This window comes from Eptatretus burgeri, chromosome 12, assembly GCF_056783735.1.
Source record: "Eptatretus burgeri isolate ZD-2024b chromosome 12, Ebu_testis_v1, whole genome shotgun sequence".
NCBI classification, from domain to species: domain Eukaryota; kingdom Metazoa; phylum Chordata; class Myxini; order Myxiniformes; family Myxinidae; genus Eptatretus; species Eptatretus burgeri.
In genome coordinates, this window is record NC_140972.1 from 93,469,092 (window position 1) to 93,495,659 (window position 26,568).

Genomic DNA, 26,568 nt, shown 5'->3' on the forward strand with positions numbered 1-26,568 from the left:
AAATGATCCTAGTTATGTGGGTGCCTAAACGACGATTAAATGATGAAGCGTTGTAATAAAATGCCAGTGCCATATATATATATATATATATATATATATATATATATATATATATATATATATATATATATATATATATATATATATATATATATATATGTATTTATTTTAAACCTTCATCTCGCTTACTCTGTACTCATACTTCTTGTTCTCCCCCTTTTACCCATAACCCTAGGCCATTTCCTCCTTCCTACATGGAGCCAGACGTCGGGTAAGCTTCACACTTCGCATTGCTCGCCTTCTGCCCCCTAGCGAGAGCTTCTGCGCGCCGAGCATATGGCATACCCGTGCGCTGCGGCATTTTGAGAGGGGGCTTGTTGTAGCACGTGAGCCGTCTGGTGGCCGGGCTTGTCCCTCCTATGGCCGGTCATAGGGGCGTTGGCGCTCGCCCCCGGAGGGACGAGGCAGCCAGGGTGGCGAAGCGATGCCATCTGGAAGGGTACAGACCCTCTTGGCTACCAAGCACGTCGAGGAGGGTCGCACAGCGCGGGTTCGGGGGCTCCATGGCAGGAGTTGCCACCGGGTGCCAGCTGGCTGCGTAAAGCAGCCTCCTGTTTGTCTATCTCTGTCGTGGTTGAGGACAAAGGGCAAGCCTTTGGCTGAACGTAAATATCGGAGACCAATTTGTGGGCAGTGGCAGGCACAGGTTGCATTTGTTTTGCCTGCTAGCCAGTGTGGTGATGTGTTTTTGAATGGTGTGCTGACCCTCAACCCCTAGAGCCTGTCTATGTATTACTCGTGCACTCGATCGTGGTCGGAAATGGGGGAGGGGGGAGCAGGTAGATTGTGAAAAGTAAAATTGGCCAAAACAAAGGAAAAAGGGGAAGGTGAGTGTCCAAGTCGAGGATAGATAAGGAGAAGGAGATTTTGATCTCTTGGGGCCTACACAGGGGGTGCTGGAGGTTGAAAATCCTGCCATTTTAACATCCACCCCATGGGACATTCTTGTGACCACCATGCCACATTCACAATTGGTAACAATGCATAACAGGGTGAGGCATTCCTGCGGCCTGTCAACAAAAAGGTAACACGGTGCAAATAAACCAAACTGCAAAGATTCACATGAGACACTTCGTGGTAAACGGCTGACATGCTTAACACAGGACAAACCTCACTTCGCCGTGAATGAGGACGAATGAAGAACTGACAGGAGAAGCGATTAAGACTTGAATGACTTCACAAAGTTTCCAAAACGAAGTGTACGAAGTGAGAATAATTTTTGTTGGTGTTCACCAGGAGAAGACCCCTTTCTCCAAAGGTCACGAGACCCTCATGTATCGGATACAAGACTGCTATGAAATACCGTGTATGAGTTCTGCGCTCCGTCTTGTGTCAGAAAAGCAAGCGATGGCTTCATTGAGCCTCGAGCTGCACGACAATGGTCTACCTCTCTCCGTCCCTTGCACTCCTCTCGGTCCTACGTTTCATCCCAAACACCCATCTCCAGTCTTCGCTGCACAACTTCTTCCATTTTAACTTCACTTCGTTTTCATTCTCTTTTTGTTCTCCATTTGTTTTCTTTTCCTTTCTTTCGAACACTTGCTTTCTCTATTCGTGTATTCTACTTCTCCATCCATCTATCACCATGTTTTTGTTTTTTTTTCACCAAGGAATGTTACCTGTTCACTTTGTGTTTAACTACTGTGTTACCTCAGACGTCGGTTACCCACGAACACACATTTCAGGGGTTTGTGTTGTGCAGTGTCCCTTGTTATAGTGTTTGTGTTGTACAGGATACCATGTTATAGTATTTGTGTTGTACAGGATACCATGATATATAGTGTTTATGTTGTACAGTGTACCATGTTATAGTATTTGTGTTGTACAGGATACCATGTTATATGGTGTTTGTGTTGTACAGGATACCATGTTATATGGTGTTTGTGTTGTACAGGATACCATGTTATATGGTGCTTGTGTTGTCCAGGATACCATGTTATATGGTGTTTGTGTTGTACAGGATACCATGTTATATAGTGTTTGTGTTGTACAGTGTACCATGTGATAGTTTTTGTTCTTTACAGTGGACTGTGTTATAGTGTTTGTGTTGTACAGTGTACCATGTTATATAGTGTTTGTATTGTACAGGATATCATGTTATATCGTGTTTGTATTGTACAGGATACCATGTTATATAGTGTTTGTGTTGTACAGTGCACCATGTTATAGTATTTGTTTTTTACAGTGGACTGTTATAGTGTTTGTGTTGTACAGTGTACCATGTCATAGTGTTTGTGTTGTACAGTGTACCATTTTATATAGTATTTGTGTTGTACAGCGGTCCATGTTATAGTGGTTGTGTTGTACAGGATATCATGTTAAAATGTTTGCGTTTTACAGTGTACCATGTTATAGTGTTGGTGTTGTACAGGATACCATGTTACATGTTGTTTGTGTTGTACAGTGAACCATGTTATAGTGTTTGTGTTGTACAGGATACCATGTTATTGTGTTTGTGTTGCACAGGATACCATGTTGTAGTGTTTATGTTGTACAGTGTACCATGTTATAGTATTTGTGTTGTACAGGATACCATGATATATAGTGTTTATGTTGTACAGTGTACCATGTTATAGTATTTGTGTTGTACAGGATACCATGTTATATGGTGTTTGTGTTGTACAGGATACCATGTTATATGGTGTTTGTGTTGTACAGGATACCATGTTATATGGTGCTTGTGTTGTCCAGGATACCATGTTATATGGTGTTTGTGTTGTACAGGATACCATGTTATATAGTGTTTGTGTTGTACAGTGTACCATGTGATAGTTTTTGTTCTTTACAGTGGACTGTGTTATAGTGTTTGTGTTGTACAGTGTACCATGTTATAGTATTTGTGTTGTACAGTGTACCATGTTGTAGTGTTTGTGTTGTACAGTGTACCATGTTATATAGTGTTTGTATTGTACAGGATATCATGTTATATCGTGTTTGTATTGTACAGGATACCATGTTATATAGTGTTTGTGTTGTACAGTGCACCATGTTATAGTATTTGTTTTTTACAGTGGACTGTTATAGTGTTTGTGTTGTACAGTGTACCATGTCATAGTGTTTGTGTTGTACAGTGTACCATTTTATATAGTATTTGTGTTGTACAGGGGTCCATGTTATAGTGGTTGTGTTGTACAGGATATCATGTTAAAATGTTTGTGTTTTACAGTGTACCATGTTATAGTGTTGGTGTTGTACAGGATACCATGTTACATGTTGTTTGTGTTGTACAGTGAACCATGTTATAGTGTTTGTGTTGTACAGGATACCATGTTATTGTGTTTGTGTTGCACAGGATACCATGTTGTAGTGTTTGTGTTGTACAGTTTTCCATGTTATAGTGTTTGTGTTGTACAGGATACCATGTTATTTCGTGTTTGTGTTGTTCAGTGTACCTTGTTATAGTGTTTGTGTTGTACAGGATACCATGTTATAGTGTTTGTGTTGTACAGTGTTCCATGTTACAGTATTTGTGTTGTACAGTGTACCATGTTATTGTGTTTGTCTTTTACAGTGTTCCATGTTATAGTGTTTGTGTTCTACAGTGTACCATGGTATTTTGTGATGGTGTTGTACAGTGTACAGTGTTATAGTATTTGTGTTGTGCAATGTACCATGTTATTTAGTGTTTGTGTTGTACTGTGTTCCATGTTACATCGTGTTTGTGTTGTGCAGTGTATCATGTTATTTAGTGTTTGTGTTGTACAGTGTACAGTGTTATAGTATTTGTGATGTACAGTGTACCATGTTATATGGTGTTTGTGTTGTACAGTGTACCATGTTATAGTGTTTGTGTTGTACAGTGTTCCATGCTCTAGTATTTGTGTTGTACAGTGTACCATGTTATTGTGTTTGTGTTGTACAGTGTTGAATGTTATAGTGTTTGTGTTCTACAGTGTACCATGGTATTTTGTGATGGTGTTGTACAGTGTACAGTGTTATAGTATTTGTGTTGTACAGTGTACCATGTTATTTAGTGTTTGTGTTGTACAGTGTTCCACATTATAGTGTTTGTGTTGTACAGTGTACCATGTTATTTTGTGTTTATGTTGTACAGTGTACCATGTTATTTAGTGTTTGTGTTGTACAGTGTACAGTGTTATAGTATTTGTGTTGTACAGTGTACCATGTTATATGGTGTTTGTGTTGTACAGTGTACCATGTTATAGCATTTGTGCTGTACAGTGTACCATGGTATTTTGTGATGGTGTTGTACAGTGTACAGTGTTATAGTATTTGTGTTGTGCAATGTACCATGTTATTTAGTGTTTGTGTTGTACAGTGTTCCATGTTACTTCGTGTTTGTGTTGTGCAGTGTATCATGTTATTTAGTGTTTGTGTTGTACAGTGTAGAGTGTTATAGTATTTGTGTTGTACAGTGTACCATGTTATATGGTGTTTGTGTTGTACAGTGTACCATGTTATAGTGTTTGTGTTGTACAGTGTTCCATGCTCTAGTATTTGTGTTGTACAGTGTACCATGTTATTGTGTTTGTGTTGTACAGTGTTGAATGTTATAGTGTTTGTGTTCTACAGTGTACCATGGTATTTTGTGATGGTGTTGTACAGTGTACAGTGTTATCGTATTTGTGTTGTACAGTGTACCATGTTATTTAGTGTTTGTGTTGTACAGTGTTCCACATTATAGTGTTTGTGTTGTACAGTGTACCATGTTATTTTGTGTTTATGTTGTACAGTGTACCATGTTATTTAGTGTTTGTGTTGTACAGTGTACAGTGTTATAGTATTTGTGTTGTACAGTGTACCATGTTATATGGTGTTTGTGTTGTACAGTGTACCATGTTATAGCATTTGTGCTGTACAGTGTACCATGGTATTTTGTGATGGTGTTGTACAGTGTACAGTGTTATAGTATTTGTGTTGTACAGTGTACGATGTTATTTTGTGTTTATGTTGTACAGTGTACCATGTTATTTAGTGTTTGTGTTGTACAGTGTACCATGTTATAGTGTTTGTGTTGTACAGTGTTCAATGTTATCGTATTTGTGTTGTACAGTGTACCATGTTATATGGTGTTTGTGTTGTACAGTGTACCATGTTATAGTGTTTGTTTTGTACAGTGTTCCATGCTCCAGTATTTGTGTTGTACAGTGTACCATGTTATTGTGTTTGTGTTGTACAGTGTTGAATGTTATAGTGTTTGTGTTCTACAGTGTACCATGCTATTTTGTGTTTGTGTTGTCCAGTGTACAGTGTTATAGTATTTATGTTGTACAGTGTACCATGTTATTTAGTGTTTGTGTTGTACAGTGTTCCATATTATAGTGTTTGTGTTGTATAGTGTACCATGTTATTTTGTGTTTATGTTGTACATTTATTTATATTTTGTGTTTATATTTTTTATATAAACATGTACATTTTGTGTTTATGTTCTACAGTGTACCATGTTATTTAGTGTTTGTGTTGTTCAGTGTACAGTGTTATAGTATTTGTGTTGTACAGTGTGCCATGTTATATGGTGTTTGTGTTGTACAGTGTTCCATGTTATAGTGCTTGTGTTGTACAGTGTACAATGTTATTTTGTCTTTGTTTTGTACAGTGTACCATGCTATAGTGTTTGTGTTGTACAGTGTTCCATGTTATAGATTTGTGTTGTGCAGCGTACCACGTTATATTGTTTGTGTTGTACAGTGTTCCATGTTATAGTGTTTGTGTTGTACAATGTACCATGTTATTTTGTGTTTGTGTTGTACAGTGTACCATGTTATTTTGTGTTTGTGTTGCACAGTGTACCATGCTATTTTGTGTTTGTGTTGTACAGTGTATATTGTAATAGTATTTATGTTGTACAGTGTGCCATGTTATTTAGTGTTTGTGTTGTACAGTGTTCCATTTTATTGTTTGTGTTGTACAGTGTACCATGTTATTTAGTGTTTGTGTTGTACAGTGTACCATGTTATAGTGTTTGTGTTGTACAGTGTTCCATGTTATATGGTGTTTGTGTTGTACAGTGTACCATGTTATATGGTGTTTGTGTTGTACAGTGTACAATGTTAGAGTGTTTGTGTTGTGCAGTGTTCCATGTTATAGTATTTGTGCTGTACAGTGTACCATGTTATGGTGTTTGTGTTGTACAGTGTTCCATGTTATAGTGCTTGTGTTGTACAGTGTACAATGTTATTTTGTCTTTGTTTTGTACAGTGTACAGTGTTATAGTATTTGTGTTGTACATTGTACCATGTTATGGTGTTTGTGTTGTACAGTGTTCCATATTATTGTGTTTGTGTTGTACAGTGTACCATGTTATTTAGTGTTTGTGTTGTACAGTGTACAGTGTTATAGTATTTGTGTTGTACAGTGTACCATGTTATATGGTGTTTGTGTTGTACATTGCACCATGTTATAGTGTTTGTGTTGTGCAGTGTACCATGTTATTTTGTCTTTGTTTTGTAGAGTGTACAGTGTTATAGTATTTGTGTTGTACAGTGTACAGTGTTATAGTATTTGTGTTGTAAAGTGTACCATGTTATAGTATTTGTGTTGTACAGTGTTCCATGTCATAGTGTTTGTGTTGTACAGTGTACCATGTTATTTAGTGTTTGTGTTGTGCAGTGTACAGTGTTATTGTATTTGTGTTGTACAGTGTTATATGGTGTTTGTATATGGTGTTTATGGTGTTTGTGTTGTACAGTGTACCATGTTATAGTGTGTGTTGTACAGTCTTCCATGTTATAGTATTTTTGTTGTAAAGTGTACCATGATATAGTGTTTGTGTTGTACAGTGTATCATGTTATAGTGTGTGTTGTACAGTGTACCATGTTGTAGTATTTGTGTTGTGCAATGTACCATGTTATTTTGTGTTTGTGTTGTACAGTGTACAGTGTAATAGTATTTGTTTTGTACAGTGTACCATGTTATTTCGTGTTTGTGTTGTACAGTGTTCCATATTATAGTGTTTGTGTTGTACAGTCTACCATGCTATTTTGTATTTGTGTTGTGCAGTGTACAGTGTTATAGTGTTTATGTTGTGCAGTGTCCCATGTTATAGTGTGTGTGTTGTTCAGTGTACCATGTTATTTAGTGTTTGTGTTGTACAGTGTACAGTGTTATAGTATTTGTGTTGCACAGTGTACCATGTTATATGGTGTTTGTGTTGTACAGTGTACCATGTTATAGTGTTTGTGTTGTACAGTGTTCCATGTTATAGTATTTGTGTTGTGCAGCATATCATGTTATATGGTGTTTGTGTTGTACAGGATACCATGTTATATGCTGTTTGTGTTGTACAGTATACCATGTTATATGGTGTTTGTGTTGTGCAGGATACCATGTTGTATAGTGTTTGTGTTGTACAGGATACCATGTTATATGGTGTTTGTGTTGTACAGGATACCATGTTCTGTAGTGTTTGTGTTGTACAGGATACCATATTATATAGTGTTTCTGTTGTACAGGATACCATGTTATATGGTGTTTGTGTTGTACAGGACACCATGTTATATGGTGTTTGTGTTGTACAGGATACCATGTTGTATAGTGTTTGTGTTGTACAGGATACCATATTATATAGTGTTTGTGTTGTACAGGATACCATGTTATATGGTGTTTGTGTTGTACAGGATACCATGTTTTATGGTGTTTGTGTTGTACAGGATACCATATTATTTAGTGTTTGTGTTGTACAGGATACCATGTTATATGGTGTTTGTGTTGTACAGGATACCATGTTATATGGTGTTTGTGTTGTACAGGATACCATATTATATAGTGCTTGTGTTGTACAGGATACCATGTTATATGGTGTTTGTGTTGTACATGATACCATGTTATTTTGTGTTTGTGTTGTATATGATACCATGTTATATGGTGTTTGTGTTGTATAGGATACCATGTTATGTGGTGTTTGTGAGAGACAAATTGAATTTGTTTTGAAATGAACTCGTAAATGATTTTGTAGTTTTTCTGTCCTCAAACTATCTTTATCTCCGTATGGATCCTCAACTCCATTATGATTTATTTGTTCATTCATCCACCTCGAGAGCTCCGATTTTCGCGTCAAATTCATCATCGCTGTAATTCACGAACTATGTTTTTGTTTTCCGCGATATTCTTCCGCCAGTTCTGGCCAGATAACATCCAGATTTGCGACATAAGATCAGCATGACCCCAATTTATGGATGGGGCTGTTTTTTTTTTCTTTCTATCTTTGCCAGTGGTCTGGTGGGGAGGGGGGGGGGAGGAAAGGGATGCAAGTTCCCAAGGTGAATGTGTATCGGGTAGTGCCCCCTGCAGGCGGTGAAGGGTATTACTAGAGCCCACCATTTTCAGAGCAGTGTTCCTGTCCCCACGTTTTCCAGTCCAGTGCGGTGTTTCCAATAAGAAGCAGAAGGTACGTTTTTGCTTCATGCACGTAACCCGGGTTGTTTTTTTTTAATTTGCGGGAGCGATTGACGCAGCCTTCAGTTGCCCATACACCGCCCAAATAAAGGTATGTGTCAGAAGAACACTTAAATGCTTGGAACTTCACAATGATGATGTAGTAGTCGTGGGGAACATATATTTTAAATTTCAACATGATTGGACGCATGTTCTGGCAGCCAGAATTATTTACTATTTTGAATCTGGGTTCAGGGATTTAAATAAAACTTGGTGCAAGTATGTGTGATGACGTATTAATGTGGTGACGTCACATCATTGAAGAGTGCACTTCTATTTCTTCCTTCCTTTGCATATTTTTTCTTTTCTCTTCATTTTTAGCTCGCCTGTTCAAAGAACAGAGAGCTATAGCGATACCCCGGCGTGAGTGTGAAAATGTTAAAGTTTTTGGCGCAAGTTATTTTTTCCTTTCTCATGTTTTTATCTACCACACTATTTTTTATACGCCCGATAAATATATATATATATATATATATATATATATATATATATATATATATATATATATATATATACATATATATATATATATATATATATATATATACATATACATATATATATATATATATATATATATATATATATATATATATATATATATATATATATATATATATATATATATATATATATATATATATATACATATACATATACCGTATATATATATATATATATATATATATATATATATATATATATGTATATATATATGTATATACATATATATATATATATATATATATATATATATGTATATATATGTATATATATGTATATACATATATATATATATATATATATATATATATATATATATATATATCGGGGCGTATAATGTGATACCAGTCGTCCGTCCGTCCGTCTGTCCGTCCGTCCGTCCATCCGTTATTGTTCGCACTCTAATTCCCAAAGTTTTCAACTTTCACGTTTCATATTTGGTACATAGGCACAAACTGTAGAGACGGTGTGTCGCGACATACGTTTGTCATCTAAAGTGGTTGCCATGGCAACCAGGATGCTGTTTTCCATGTAGTAGCACAATTCTGTATATACCTTCTTGTTCGGGCGGATATTGTGCTCACTTGCGCTCTTGTTACCTGATTACAATATACAAATACATATATTGCTTTAAAATTATTTGGATCAGACTTCACTGCAATGCTTTCTTAAAAATATTAATTATTAGACGAGTCTTTTAAAAACGATAAATGTATAAACAGGCGAGCATTGGGTGGCTTTGACACCAACTCTGGTTCTTCCTTTCTATTTTCCTTTTGTAAATTCAATATTTTCGTTCATTACCTTGAAAAAGGCTTGCCTTGGCTATGATTTGTTAAAAAAACAAAATCTCCAAAGAGTGCAGAATTCTACTTCATTCTCCTCTGAAATAAATAAACAAAAGACAATTTCATGAGAGCGATGAAAGCAGACATGAAGTGATGAATGAAAATGCAAATAAAACTATAATTATAACAACCAATGGTGACAGCTACCAGTGCAGCACATTATTCGAGTCTATTATTATATTCCTTCGACTCCTGTAATTTAGTTTTTCCCCCAACTCTTTAAACTCACCATAGTGTTCATCATAGTGCACTCAACCCCTTGACATTTCCCTCCCAGGCAAAAATACCATTCCTTTCCTGTCGTGATTCTCTGCAGACACCTGTAGTGGGACCTGTTACCAACTACAGTCAATGAGAGTACAACTCTCATTTACTACAGTTCTAAATGTCGCATTTTTACCTGAGCTGGTGCATTTGATCACCCTCATTGTACTCTTTTCCTTCCAATCTACGAACATCCATGGCTTCCTATGCTCTTGATATCACGATCTGATAATACACACATTACAAGCCAACCCAAACTATTTGTAACAAATACAATTATAATAACAATAAAATCTCTTTCCACAATCTTACAATCTTTCCACACTCTTTTAGATTCATTTATTGCCAAATTCTGGATATTATCATGGGATTTTTTTTTTGTGTATCACTGCCTTTTTCATAGTTACAATTTTAGTGCACGTCCAAGTTCCTCTGAGCCTATGGTTGGCTTCATGGTTAAGGTGCTGGCTAAAGATCTTGGGCTCCTGAGTTTGAGCCCTTGTCTCACCATTAAAATAACACCATGTGGGTTGACTCAGCCTGTTATCCTTCTGAGATCAGCAAAATGAGTACTAGGTTACTGTGAAGAATGAGCCATTCGAGTGTCCTGGGTCCGAGTGGTGACCCGTTCAGGATTGTGCCCCCTAGACAAGGACAAACCGCCTTGGCAGCCCTCTGTGTCTGAATATGCGAAAGGAGTGGTCTATTATTCTTATTCAAGTTCCTCTGAGAATATTAAGAATCAATCAACTTATGTAGACCGGAGCTGGGGAAGTAGATGAACACCCTCGCAACCGTGTTTTGATCACAGAAATGATCATGAGATTCGTTGATCCTCCATTATGTTATCATACAATTCCTTACTACTGCTCTTTTCAGCAGTACGAGCATATGTAAGACCTGTCGCTTCGCTGACGGGAATACCAATCTTTGTTGCGATGGCTAATCTTTGGGGCAAGAAGAAAGGATTCCTGGGAGATCCTGCCCTCCGTGTGGGGTTAACCAACATCACAAGTTGGCATTTGTAGTTTTTCCATGTGTGCCCATGTGCCCATGAAGCCATGCACACAAACCGACCTTTTTTAATTTTTCCTTTGCATCACAAACTTTCTCAGGAGTTCCCTGAATCCACCGTCATTGGATTGATTGAAATCCGTTTATATGTTCTCAAGTTATAACGTGACAAACAGACAGACAGACACAGCTCCTTTTGAACAATATATTTGAACCTGTGATCTGCTTGGGATGCCAGCACACCACCACACCACTGCTATGGCAGAGAACAATCTCAATCTCAATTATTGCCCAAAATATCAGCACTGATTACTTTTATATCACAATCATGGTCGGTGTCATTAGTCACAGGGGTTGGCGGGTGGCTTGGAGTGGTGGGGGAGAGGAGAGGTGCGGTGTGAGAGTGGGATGGGGACATGTAATTAACTGGAGAGGGGCAGGTGGGATCTACGTGTAGATGTGCACCATAAACATCCTTGAGAAGGTCCAGACAAAGCGAATAATAAAAGCACATAATAATCCTTTTTGTACCACCTTTTAAGGAATGCAACAACTCAGGTCTTGCAAAAGAATGAAAGAAAGAGGAAGTACGAGGCATGCTCCACATGTGCTCAAATTGAGGAATTTTGGAGTTGAGCAAACATTTTATACTTCGCATTCAGAGGAGTTTGTCCAACAGACAGACCTGGTCAAGTACTGAATGTACAATCTTCACAAGACTTCAGCATGGACCAGGACCCAAAGTACAACATTTTGTGTTAGTTCGCCATCTGCAAAATAATAATAAAGTTTAAGTGTTCATATGAAACGTGTTTTGCAAAAGCTCTTAAAGCTCTTAGAGCTGTAGGACTTCAAGAATAGAAGGATGCTGAAACCACAACAAACTCACTGGCAAAGACAGGAAGAAGGAAAGGTATAAATAAATGGAGGGATAAAAAAAGAAACAAGAAATGAGTAAAGATAATAAATAAGGAGCAGCAAAGATAAAAATGTGTTTATTTATAGTCCCTGCATATCATCAGCATAATGAGTGGATTACCGCTCACAGTCAGGATGAATTCACAGGGAAGGAAAAACCTCATCCACAACGAAAGGTTAATCCAGGGCGAGAACTCCACGTCGCTTCTAACACAGAAAAGAGTGAGGAAGAGGAAAAGGAAACAAGTGTTTTTAAGTCACCAAGAGAGCTCGGTTCAGGCAATGCAAATCAAAGAAGAACACGCGACGTAGTCAAGATTTCCAATTTTATAATGTGTGGAATCGGCCAGATGAGACAGTTTGATCTACACAGGTAAAGCTTGCTCACTGTAAGCCATGAGCAACTAAAGGGGTGTCAAGGAAGAGGTTGTTTTTTGTGGTATATACTAGTTAGTACTCGTGATCATGATGATCATGAGGGTGATGATGGTGATGGTGTGTCGTTGGTTGTTATCTCCATATAAGTGTTTCACAAGGGGGAACGGAGTCTTCCCAGGTCTCAAAGTATCCACCTCCGTTTCAGTGAGGGATCACGATTCATGGACCGAGTTGTGAGGTTCTCCCGTTTTCAAAGTTTTGTTTTGAGGACTCTCTTCAGGATCGTCACTGAGCCCCAGGACAGCTTCCAACTATAGTTCGTTTGTCGTAATATTCTCAGGGATGGTTTGTAATATCTCCGTGAGGTTATTTTTGTTTTTGATAATTCCTGCTGCTCCAGTTATCACTGGTACAATTTTGGTGTCCTTCGGCTTCCAAGATCGTTTGACTTCATTTTTGAGATCCTAGTAACTTGGTCATTTTCTTGATTTCTGCTTTGTTTTGGCTGAAATTGCTGCAAATTGAAATCTCACTTAGCAATGCCTTCTTTTCCTTTTTGTACCTGAGTATGAAATCCGGTCACAATGCTTGTTTTCTGTGTTCATGCTCGATGGGATCATTAGTTCGTATGTGAGCATTACTTCATTGTTTTCAACGATTGCTTTTGGTTCATATTTCCATGAGTTTTCTGGGACTGAGATATTGAAATTTGGTAGCAGGGTTTCTCCTTGAAAGGCATGAAGGCTATGCTCGGGTCTACAGAAGATGCAATGATCGGTATGCCCCAGTCCGCATTCAGGAAGCTTCAAATTTTTGACGTGGATGTGTCATTTATGTGGGGTGGTATTGCTGAAACCTTTCCCACCAACTTGATCTGTATCCATGGTGATCTGATGGCAGATCAATGGATTAATGAGATCTTGCAGCAACATGTGTTGTCTACCCTTCAATAACATGGTCCAGGAATCATCTTTATGCATGATAATGCTTCTGCACACAGGGCCATTCAAACACGGAATATTCTTGTAAATGTCATGACACCTTGGGCTGCCCATCCTGCCAGATTTATATCCAATTGAACATCCTTCAGATGTCATTGATTGTCGCGTTTCACCCTTGCCAAGACGGGCAAAGTTTGAACCTAGCTTCAACCTTAAACTGGAGCTGATTCGGCCCTGGAATGCCAGTCTGCAGACTCAGAATTGAGTGCTCATTGGAAAGGGGGGGGGGGGTATTTTTCACCCCCCCATCTAGGAGGGGCACTTATTGGGGGGAACATCTTGTATGTGTGGGGGTTTTACATTTTTTTTCTTCTTTAGTGAACCTTCACTTTTCTTCACACACGAAAGTCATTTTTTGTCACTGATCTACACAAAATACCCCCACGATGACAAAGTGTAAAATAATTTTTTATAAATTAAAAGTGAAAAGCTGACATGTCTTGCATCAATTGGTATTCAACCCGCTGAATCAATACCTTGTAGAAGGGCCTTTGGCAGTGATTACATATTAGAGTCTTGCATATGTCTGTATCAGCTTTGCACATCTGGATTTGGGGATTTTCTCCCATTCTTCCTTGCAGATTTGCTCAAGCACTGTCAAGTTGGATGGGGAGCATCGGTGAACAGCAATCTTCAAATCCTTCCACAGATTCTCAATGGGATTCAGGTCTGGGCTTTGGCTAGGCCACTCGAGGGCTTTCACGTTCTTGTTCTGAAGCCATTCCAGTGTTGCTTTGGCTGTATGCTTGGGGTCATTGTCCTGTTGGAACATAAATCTTCTCTGTAGTCTAAGGTCTTTTGCACTCTGAAGCAGGTTCTCTTGAAGGATTTGCCTGTATTTTTTTCCATTCGTTATTCCCTTGATCCTTACAAGTCTCCCAGTCCCTGCCACTGAAAAATATCCCCATTGCATGATTCTGCCACCACCATGCTTCATGATCGGGATGGTGTTTGATGGGTGATGAGCTGTACTCGGTCTCCGCCAGACGTAGTGCTTTGCATTCAGGCCAAAGAGTTCAATTTTCATCTCATCAGACCACAGAATCTTTGGCCTCATTCTCTCAGTCTTTCATGTGCCTTTTTGCAAACTCCAGGTGTCCTGTCACTTGCCTTTTTCTAAGGAGTGACTTTTCTGTCTGACCACTCTCCCATAAAGCCGGGATTTGTGAAGTGCTAAAGAAATTGTTGTCCTTCCAGCAGGTTCTCCCCTCTCAGCCAATGAACTCTAAAGTTCTGTCAGAGTGGTCATGGTGTTCTTGGTCACCTCCATGACCATGGTCCTTCTTGCTCAGTTTGGTCAGACAGCCAGCTCTAAGAAGAGTCTGGGTCGTTCCATATTCTTTACATTTCCTAATGATGGCGCTCACTGTGCTCTTGGCAACTTTCAACTCTAGAAATTGTTTTATCCCTTCCCCAGATCTATTCCTCTTCACAATTCTATATCAGGGTTGTATGGACAGTTCCTTGGACTTCATGGTGGAGTTTCTGCTGTGGCATGCACTGTCAACTGTGGGACCTTGTACAGGAAGGTGTGTTTGTTTCGAAATCATGTCCGGACTGCCTGCTCAACAACCACACTGAACGACCGCATAGTCATTGATGCAACGCCTCACTTGTTTATAGTCGGATCTTATATTTGACAGATCTCGGAGGCGAATGTTTGACCTGGTGTTCTGTGCTCCATGAACCTTCCTCCGTTTGCTACATCACCTCGATGACCCAACTTCGTCCTCATTAACACCATCGATCCAATAAATCATTCTGCTGCTGCTGACTATTTTTAAAAATGAAGAGTTGTATGATGAAGACACAATTTGTTTGTATCACTTTAGACAGGTCTCGCCCACAATTACTTTGAGCAAACCTGCGACGATCCTCATCCGTGAAACACATACAGTGGAGGTTAACGGAACACAACGAAGGGTGGATTCTTTCTTGTGAGCACAAGGAGAGTCACCCGGCATTGAGTGAAGTGGACTGCCGATGCTCCTAGAGACACGGACAAGTCAGCCTGGAAGTCGGACCATTGTAAATATTACACAAAGGCTACTTACTGCACCTGACGGACATTGAGATCCATTTATTACAAAACATGTGCAGTTTGTATTTCATCAAACCGGTGCTGAACTCATGATACTTGACCTGATAATAAGAACAATAATTATTTGTAATTTCTTGCTGTCAGGCAGAAGCAATTCAGAAAAAAAATCCTCAGCGATTCGGAGAGATGGTGGAGGAACCGGATTGTCAGAACAACATTCAGAATCAATTTTGCTGATGTTGTCAGATGTCGTTTATTTATCATCACTCCCATTTGAGGATTGCTGACGAGATTCTCTTGTTGCTTTTGGCTCCATTGTATGCATTGGTGGGCTCCAGTGGTTATGAGTGCACTATATGACTCCCTAACACCATCTTGACGGTGTTATTTTGCCATCTCACACTGAGCCGATCCCCTGGGAATAACTTATGCCATCGGCCATTCCACGGCCGCACAATACTTTGGGCCTTGCAGGAGATTTAGCACTGCTCTCTCATCTACCTGTGTAGAATGTGGATTGCGCATGTCCTCATCTTCCAGATATCTGTGGAGTTGAGAGTTTGTTCACCTTTACATCTGTCTGCAGAGTTAATCAGGGTTCATTTAAGTTGAAGGGGCTGTCTACCAACCCATACATTTTTCTTTCTTCCTTATCTCTTGCTCCAGGTTGCCATTTCTACTTTAATATGTCTCTCCCAGTGTCTCACCCAGTTAGCATACCTCTTATGGTGGTTGCGATCAGTTTGAGCTCGTGGTCCTTCCTTGAGCCTTAACTGCGACCAAGCCATATTCTAGGAAGACTGAGTGGACGTAATAAATTATCTCAACCACCTGTTTACCAAGGAATGATAACCACCATGAGAGAGGGGTGAAGCAACGTTTCAGGCATGAGCCTTTCCTAAAAGCAAGATGAAGTGCTCATAAGAGGGTTTACTGTGAATAAGGGCTCATGCCCAGATCATCACCGCTTCACGCTCTTTCCCAAGGCAATTAGCATAACTCTGTCAAGGTTTTGTCGAGAAAATCTGTCTTCCTTATTTTTCCATGGACGCAGAACAAGTCTCGACTTCTTTAAGGCGTAAGTTATTCCCACCTTCTCGTGTGGTCGGCCAGGCAATGTTTTTGGCTCGAGTCTTTCACGAACGGGCAATCCAGGCTGGACGTTCGACTGAAGGTGATTCGGACAGGAATTTGGCCAGTGTGCCAGCAATAACTCACCAAAACACCACGGGGATCTTCAGCATCCACCAAAGCCATCACTGCTGGTGGACAGGTCCTCCAGCTTAACATCTGTCTGATGAATCCGATGAACACATCGATACTCACAAGATTCCCTTGTTGGCACAGTAGTTGGAAAGTAGTTGCGCTAAAGAGAAGGAGGAAAGTTGTTTGTAATGAGAGGACAGGTTGTTGATTGTTTCAGGGTAAGATATGGAAATATATGGGGAGGGGAGGGGGTAGGTGGGTGAGAGAGGAGGAGGAGGAGAAAGGGGAGGGAGTACATAGGACAGAGTGAAAGGAGGCCGAAGAAGTTTGGGGAGGATATGGAATGGAGAAAGGGAAGGGGTGGAAGCAGGAAGTGCTCTGGGGGAAGGGCACGTGAGATGCCCGGTTATGAAAAGCTGTTTTAGTTCTCTCTTGTCTAACTCTGCTGTATAAGCAAGAGGTGCACTTCTAGGCCTGTACCACTGTTGCTTAATGTATGATGGTTTCACGCACATCGACATTGGCCGTGGTATGGTAATGGTATTGCCCCCAAAATGCGAAATGAATTTTAATTTGGAAAGGATAAACATTTTACGATTGTATTAATGTAATAATAATACATATTTAAATTTCAGGTCTTGAGGAATAATATATAGTGGAGTGGACATTCCAATGGCTTCATTGAGCTTCCAAGTTGAGGTTTGTTGATTTTCATACCACAACTTTCCCAGCAGTGATGGTATGAAAACTTCAGGACAACACAACTCCGCGTTACCCCGCGTACCACACTCCCTGACACCTTATACGGACGTGTGACATGTCATTTTCTCAAATATGATGTCAACAGCATCATGAAGGCTTGTGTTGCCTTGCAGCACCTCCTGCTTTAGCACACAAACTGCAGTTTATTGATATCATCCAAAATTTTAGTATTCTCATGCAAAGCATCACTTTTGAGCACCAGGTCTGTGCTCCTAGGATTGTGAAATTTGGCACCATGTTCCAGAGAGACAGCAAACTAGGCCAAAGCCTCTAAACAAAAGGCACTCATGCTCTTGGCTCGGCCTGATATTTATCCTATAGATCACAGCAGTATAGGACGAGGTGGAGTGTGTTTTTTTTATATTTTTTATTCACGGTCAAGGCTCGTGGAAGAGAACTGATCAGGACATAACATAACAAAGGGAACAATCGGAGAAAGTGGAAACACCAACAGCAGGCTGGAGGGAGAAAGTAGATGGAGATGGACAAACAAGCGATGCAGGTAACGATGAGGGGGATGGGAGAACGCAAGGGGTGGACAAGATGGATACACAACCAAAATTTTTGTTGGGGGGTGGGGGTGTGGATGGTTTAATGGACCTGGAAAAGAACACGATTTTGGATGGGGGATGACTTGAGATGGTGGTACACAGTTGTTTTGAAGACCTTGAGAGAGGAATGAGATTGAAGAGAGCGTACAAGATGGTGCCACAGGTGGGGGAAAAAAATGGAATAAATGAGTGGAGTTGAGCAGTGGTTATGGATTTAAGGAGTTTTATGAGGAGGGGGTTACTGGTGGACTGTGTGTGTCCTGCAGACACCTGCGGAGAGTGGGGACAAAGCATGGAGAGGGCAGATGGTGCTAAACCAGAAATGAGGCAGAAGAAGATAGAGACCACTGACCTGTCGGCGATGGCAAAGCGATAGGCCCATCGACTCAGTTACTTCACGAGAGATTCCAATGGTATTGTAGGCCTTGGTTTCCATGGCGTCAAGCTGAGAAAGATGAGAGGCAGCCGAGCCAGCCCAGAGCAGAGAGTATTACTCCATCAAGCTGCAGATGAAAGCCTTGCAGGTGGATAGGAGCTCAGGTGTGCCAAGAAAGGACTGCACGATGGAGGATGCCCAGTCGGTGTCTGGCTCTGGAGGCCAATTTTGAAATGTGGCTTGCCCAAGAGAGATCATGGCTGAGTGTGAGACCCAAGAATTTGAGTGACTGAATCTCTTTGAGAGGGTTGTTGAGAAAGTAGATGGAAGGGCTGATGGTATGGTCCTTTTGGAGAGAAAGAGAGAGGGGGAGAGAGAGAGAGAGAGAGAGAGAGAGAGAGAGAGAGAGAGAGAGAGAGAGAGAGAGAGAGAGAGAGAGAGAGAGAGAGAGAGAGAGAGAGAGAGAGAGAGAGAGAGAGAGACACAGAGAGAGAGAGAGAGACAGAGAGAGACAGAGACAGAGACAGAGACAGAGACACAGAGAGAGAGAGAGAGAGAGAGAGACAGAGAGAGACAGAGAGAGAGAGAGAGAGAGAGAGAGAGAGAGAGAGAGAGAGAGAGAGAGAGAGACAGAGAGACAGAGAGAGATAGAGAGAGAGAGAGAGAGAGAGAGAGACAGATGTAGAGGTTGAGGTAGAGGTAGAGGTATGTGTATATATATATATATATATATATATATATATATATATATATATATATATATATATATATATATATATATATATATATATGCCTGGTGTTAGCTCAGTGGTTAGGGCAGCGGCTTGGGATCCAAAAGGTCCTGAGTTCAAGCCCCGTTGGGCCACTGAATTAATACACCAGGGGGTTGACTCAGCCTGTCATCCTTCCGAGGTCGGCGAAATGAGTACCAGTATACTCGGCCGGTGTATACCCCGCTTAAAATAGGTGTACCATATCCCTGTGTCGTAAGAGGCGACCAGGGTTGCGTCAGGAAGGGCATCCGGCGTAAAACATGTGCCAAATCACTATGCGGATCATACGGATGATCCGCTGTGGCGACCCCTAACGGGAGCAGCCGAAAGAAGAAGAAGAAGATATATATATATATATATATATATATATATATATATATATATATATATATATATATATATATATATATATATATTGTTGCGGAAATGGCCCTGAGTATGCTACGAAATATAGGATTAGCTCAGATCCCCCATTAAATGCATGTTTAGCCAGGCTGTTCGGTAAAATGGACGTTTCATGTGTGTCGGGAGGTGTAAGAGGCTGTTTATTGTTCGGGCGGTGGTGGTGTACCGAGAGCTTCCTCTTCTTCCTGCCCCTCTTCGGACGGTAGACCCCGCTAGTCGGCTGAGAGGGAGTGGCCTCGAGAAGGAAGTGAAACTAAGGGGAGGAGTTTGTCGGCTTCGTAAAGGGGCGCGCCCCGAAAAGAAAAAGTGGTAAGAAACTGAGAGGACGGAGTTGAGCAGTCATGCTTCGAGGCGAGCAGAAAACGAAAAGACAGTGGTGATTCTGCAGAGAGAGAGCAACTGAACCTGGGCGCGCCGGGTCTGCCTTCTGTGGCCTGGAGAAGTGAGCCAGGGCCGAAGGAAAGGCAAGAAAAGGACTGCATGAGGTCTGTCTGCCCTCGGCTGGATGAGTATCGACTGGTGGGAGTCGTGATCTGCTGTGTAGGGGACGGCTGTGTCTGTCTGCGATCTGCTTCGTGAAAGGGGCCTGGTGAACATGCCAGGCCTGGACTTGTATGCTGGACCTTGTGAGAAATCAGCTGAAACCCATCATTGACCTGACGGTCTGGTGCAGTCGACCTCGCGGGGTCTGAACGCGCAGAGGCCGCATGCGTGGGCGGTGCGACAAAGAAGGACGAGCGCCATCTTGCCACGCTGCGTGCTCGAGCTTGGGGCTCGAATCCGTGGACATCGGCTTGTTACGAGTGACATTCGTGCTTTTGACACTTTCCTCTCGTCCATGAAACATCAGCAAGTACTCTGTCTTGTCTGCATGCTGTCTATGTCTTGTCTGCATGTCGTTTAAGGCTTATCTCGGTAGGGACCCCTTCGAAACCCATAATCCGTATCTCCCAAGTTAAGAATGGGTTATAGATTAATTAAAACATTGTCGTGAATATTTTGCTTGTGTTGTGTTCCCTGATGTTACCCAATAAATCTGGCTAATTCGTATGAAGTTGCCGCTTTGAATTAATTTGTGTCGCGTCGAGGAACGATCCGCTCGATTGGTATATAAAACCAAAATGGTTACAGACTGGCAGAAAACACTGGGTATCTGACAAAACCAGTCTGTAACCGGGGTCTATTTCCCCAACTGGTAAGGTCCAGGGGTACGTTGGTATCGCGATTGAAGACGCGTGACCCGAGGCCTGTGCCGAGCCAGCCAACGTGAGAACCCTGGAGACGGCGGTCGTTGGGTGCGAAAATCCAAACTGGGTACGGACGGCGATTGACGTGCCCGTCCGAGAATCCCGCCACCGCTGAATCCTCAACAATATATATGTATATATATATATATATATATATATATATATATATATATATATATATATATATATATATATATATATATATATATATATATATATATATATATGCCTGGTGTTGGCTTAATGGTTAGGGTGGCGGGCTTGGGATCCGAGGGTCTTGAGTTCAAATCCCCCTCAGCTGTTGAATTAATACCAGGTGGGGTTAACTCGGCCTGTCATCCTTCTGAGGTCGGCAAAATGAGTGCCAGCTTGCTGGTATACTGTGTCGGAGCGGCGACCTGTGCAGGATTGTGCTCAATTGCCAAGGAGACTGCTGAGGCAGCACTGACGCTCTGTACAGAGTAGGGTCCCAATGTATATATATATATATATATATATATATATATATATATATATATATATATATATATATATATATATATATATATATATATATATATATATATATATATATATATATATATATATATATATATATATATATATATATATATATATATATATATATATATATATATATATATATATATATATATATATATATATATATATATATATATATATATATATATATATATATATATATATATATATATATATATATATATATATATATATATATATATATATATATATATATATATATATATATATATATATATATATATATATATATATATATATATATATATATATATATACATATACATATATATATATATATATATACATATACATATACATATATATATATATATATATATATATATATATATACATATACATATATATATATATATATATATATATATATATATGTATATATATGGAGAGAGACACAGACGGAGATGGGGACGTTTCTCAGGTTTGAAAGACATTCCAAGTGTTTGACACGTTTGTGATTTTGCAAGGTCTGAATAGAGGGAAGAGGCTGCTGCCTTTCTTTCAGAAGAATGAGGGATGTCATGGCATAGAGTGGAGTCATCAGCAAAAAGATAAAGAGGATTTTCAGAGAGTCAGTGAGATCATTGATGAAGATTAGTAATATGATGGGACCAAGAACACTGCATTGGGGTCCTCCAACCTCGACAGGGAGAGGAGAAGAAAGGGTTTAGTTGAGAGGCACATGTTGTTTACTGGAGTGGAGGAAGTCAGTTTTCCAAGAGTGGAGTTGGCCTTGGATTCCATAGGCAAACACTTAGGAGAGCATTACTCTAACACTCACAGTGTTAGAGTAATGGTGTGTGTTTCACAAAATAGCAATCATGATGTCACATGATGATGAAGTACAATCAACAGGCAACTTTGAAAATTATATGAAGTGCATAACATACTGGAGAGTATGAATCCTGTTGAATGGTATACCCGTGACACTCGCGTTGTTTTCCAACTACTTGTGGGTAGGAAACACACACACACACGCACACACACACACACACACACACACACACACACACACACACACACACACACACACACACACACACACACACACACACACACACACACACACACACACACGGGTTTTGCTGATCAGCATGGGTTCAACCCGAAAATCTATGACGAAAAGGAGACGTGTCTGTGTGTCCATGTGTCTGTGATAGAATTGTGAGGAACAGAAATGAAAAGCATGAGGTGTGTGTGTGTGTGTGTGTGTGTGTGTGTGTGTGTGTGTGTGTGTGTGTGTGTGTGTGTGTGTGTGTGTGTGTGTGTGTGTGTGTCCGTCCGTCCGACACGCTTCATTCTGAAGGTTTCCTGCTGTTGTGGAGTAATAAAAATGGTGCCGTTGGAAAGCTAATAGTCGATTTACTTGGAACAAAGATTTGTGGCCTTTTAGTCATAACAAGCTCAAATGAGCTAAGATCCTCGTTCTCTTAATGATGACGTCATAAAAACGCATATGACGTCATTGTGATGTATCAGGTTTGCGATAAATTAATTATCTGTGCTAATGCCCGGCTTGATTCCCACAAACAAAATTCAAACAGCTTGCCTGGTTTCGGAGATAATGGAAGAGGCGATTTCCATTTGCGGAGATATTATGACGTCAACTTTTTTTCCTGGGAAGAATTTCCAAAATCGGAGATGGTTACTGCCTGCGCGTGGGCTTTCTGCATATACAGTACATGGCAAGTTTCGCGAAGATCTGATGAAAACTCTGGGTTGTGAAACAAAAAATGTCAAAAAATACGAATGACGTCATAAAAATTGATATAACGTCATAGTGATGTATCACATGTGCGTTAATTCATCTCTGCTAATGCCCTGTTCGATTCCCACAAACAGAATTCAAAAAGCTTGCCTAGTTTCGGAGATAATTTTCGGCGATTTCCATTAGTGGAGATATTTTGACGTCATAACTTTTTTTCTCGGAGGAATTTTCAAAATCGGAGATGGTTACTGTCTGCGCAGGGTATTTTTACATATATATATATATATATATATATATATATATATATATATATATATATATATATATATATATATATATATATATATATATATATGCCAAGTTTCAGGAAGTTTAGATGAAAACTGTAGGCTGTGAAACAAAAAGTCCACAAGAAGAAGATGAAGAACAACGACGTGAGTAAGACTTAGAGATCCTCCACGAGGATCTAAAAATCCTGTTTTAAAAGTCTGTCTTTCCGGGAGGGAAGAGGAAGAAGCATAACCTGGAGCTTTAATGTTGCGGTTCCAATGGGAGGACAGCAGGAACCCTTGAGAATTCCGCATGATGGACACGGAAGGAGCAAACGGGGTTTGATATTATAATACTTCTTGATGTCGTGGGAAAATATATTATAGTACACCGAATAGTACACAAACAACATCAACCGCAGCCACAATAACAGGAGCAACAACAACAACTACATGTTATAAGAGATGCTTTTTTCGTCTCTTTCACTTCATTTTACATCCTCATTCAGACATATGTGATATTTGTGAAGTACAACACGCTGTCAGTGAATCGATGGGTAGGGATGGCGATTTATAACTAAAAAACGAGGTGAGCCCACAAGTACAGTCACCATTGAGCTTGTGGTCTCGCACAAATCGAGGCTACCACATCTCTGTGTATGTGTACTGGACACCATTCCCATTTGCAACTAGTTCGACATGCTTGTTGTGCCATGCAGCAGCTACATGAAGAACCATGTTTGAAAAAAGGAACCCCAAAGTGGATAAAACCTGCCAGCTGATGTCCCAGCACCATCGCCATCAAATCTGTGTGACCAGTATGCCTACTGCGTCGCCTGTGTTCGAGATGTAAAAGGACAATCATCGTGCACGTGTCACAACAACATGGCCGACAGTCTGAAACCGAGCGTACAGGCCTTTTGACTGCTCGTGTTTGACCGATGCAAACTGTGCATTCATTAATTGGCAGTACGTCATGAAATGCCCTCGTTGTCGTGTTTCATGCTGTTCAATTTCGGAAAACGGAAATAGGGTTAGCAAGATGCTGTGAGTATAAGGTGAGGATTCGACAACGGTGATGTCAGAATGATTGCTCAGATAATGATGAATGAGCATTGCATTGTGCACTGGTGCTCTGCCAGGGTTGTATGGACTATTATTTAGATGACAATGAGTCCGAGCACTGCCAGTGAATTACCTATGCCACTAACATTTCCATACTTCCAGTCCGAAGGGATGGTGCAGGAATAGCTCACTTGCCTCTTTGCTGTTTTGTCAGAGTTTGATTCCCGACCCGACTCTATGCTTCACAGACAGGGCGTTGCGCCGTCCCTCGGATGGACATTAAGCTGGGTGGTCTGTCTGCTCATGTGAGTTTGTGGATATTAATGTCCCAATGATATCTTTCTTGAAAAGTAGGTGACTTATCCCTGACACCCTGAACAAATGATTAATTCTGTCCCAAATCGGCTCCAGTCTAACGTCGAGCATGACCAGCCGGATCCTGAAAGACTTTGGGCAAATCCTTTCCGCAGTTAAACTCACGAGAAAGTTGGAATATTTTCGACCGCTAAAGAAGCAGGAGAACATTTTGATCCATGTATGTTTTGATGGAATTTTGTCATGGTCTTGACAGAAGCAGGAAATCAGTACAAGATCAAAGCGACACGATTTTAAAGCTTGCTTATGTGCTTGCTTAGCAGAATAGAAAGCAGGGGAAGTTCTTAATTAGCATCTGACATAATCAAGTATCGATTTCTGAGTTTAAAAAACAAAACAAAACAAGAAAAAGCCAGCCTATTACAGGACCAAAGCCTTCTACCTTCTCAGGCTGGGTGTTTTGGTATACTCACCACCCTTGCCTAGTCCAGGTTGGCAAACTTGAGCAACCACAGCAATCAAACACAAAGCACACAGTGGAGAAAGAAAGACTTTAACCACGAGTGAACAATCAGCTCTACAGAGTGGCCACAAAGCCCCGATGTACACAGTTAGAATTTAGTTAGAATTTATCTATTTGCTTCCCTCCATTCTCCACACAAATTTGATTTTTTTCTCCATGTTCTTCTGGACATCGTCTTCCATGTTGAGTGTTGGAGGTCATAAATGCAGCCCCTGACAGCTGTTTTGAGGTCTTTAACTGTTGTTAGGCAAAGACGAGAAATTTCCTCTTTCTCAATGCCCCAAAGCAAGTCGTCACATGTTGTTAAGTCCGGACTTCGAGGAGGCCACACGATCTCAGATCCACGTCCAATCCACCGTCCACTGAATTCGTCGTCGAGATATTCTCTAACTGCAACAGCATAATGTGCTGGAGCACCATCTTGTTGCAGGATAGCTGAAGACAGCAGGATCGCTGATGATTGCAGGATAGCTGAAGATAGCGGGATAGATGATCCTTAGCAGGATAGCTGAAGATAGCGGGATAGCTGATTCTTGCAGGATAGCTGAAGATAGCAGGATAGCTGAAGATAGCAGGATAGCTGAAAATAGCAGGATAGCTGATTCTTGGAGGACAGCTGAAGATAGCAGGATAGCTGAAGATAGCAGGATAGCTGAAGATAGCAGGATAGCTGATTCTTGCAGGATCGCTAAAGATAGCAGGATAGCTGATTCTTGGAGGACAGCTGAAGATAGTAGGATAGCTTATTCTTGGAGGATAGCTGAAGATAATGGGATAGCTGATTATTGACAGTTGAAAACCTCAAAACAGCTGCCAGGGGCTGCTTTTATGACATCAACATGGAAGATGTCCAGAAGAACATGGAGAAAAATTCAAATTTGTACAGAAAATGGAGGGAAGCAAACAGATAAATTCAAACTAAATTCTAACTCTGTGCATTGCGACTTTGTGGCCACTCTGTATATATTTGGCTTGTGACCTCGCACAAGGTACCACATAGGAGGTTGTTAGCTAAGGTGAGGACTTGTGGAGTGGCTTGTGGAGTAACTAGCTGGATTTGTGATAGGAAGTAATGAGTGGCTGTGAGTCGGAGAATGTCAAGCTGGGAGGTTGTGAGCATCGGTACTATGACCCTTGTTTACATCAATGGTCACCTTTCAATGATCACAGATGAAACAAGAAAAAGAGCAAGCAGAGATTGCAAGCCCTCGCCAGGTCTTCTTTTGAGTGGTGTATTTTTAGAGGTTTTCAGGTAAATCCAATGTGGCTACCAAACCATGTGACCTATGATGTCATATGTGTGACTCTTTTGTTCCTCATGGATAGGCAGTCATATGTGTAGTTTAGCCTCGACCTGTTCAGCCATTTCAGAGAATATTTT

General features: G+C 40.4%; 1 protein-coding gene and 1 long non-coding RNA gene across 4 annotated transcripts in view; one reads left to right on the forward strand and one right to left on the reverse strand.

Moving 5' to 3' along the window:
* Positions 1-240: 240 nt before the first annotated feature.
* The window catches only part of LOC147016153 (LIM domain-binding protein 2-like), a 252,825-nt gene continuing 226,497 nt past the window's right edge, over positions 241-26,568 (forward strand). For both annotated transcript variants that reach the window (XM_085848910.1, XM_085848911.1), the window contains exon 1: positions 241-271. In XM_085848910.1, the coding sequence (XP_085705036.1) occupies positions 255-271 (17 nt within the window). In that variant the 5' untranslated portion in view covers positions 241-254. The remainder of the gene's footprint in view (positions 272-26,568) is intronic.
* LOC147016154 (uncharacterized) lies at positions 11,277-16,981 on the reverse strand. 2 transcript variants are annotated; one of them, XR_015050037.1, is made up of 3 exons: positions 16,642-16,981; positions 12,132-12,210; positions 11,277-11,855 (listed from the first exon to the last, which is right to left on the reverse strand). It is a non-coding gene; the product is annotated as an uncharacterized LOC147016154 (long non-coding RNA). The 2 variants fall into 2 exon arrangements; XR_015050036.1 differs by having other exon boundaries at positions 12,125-12,210.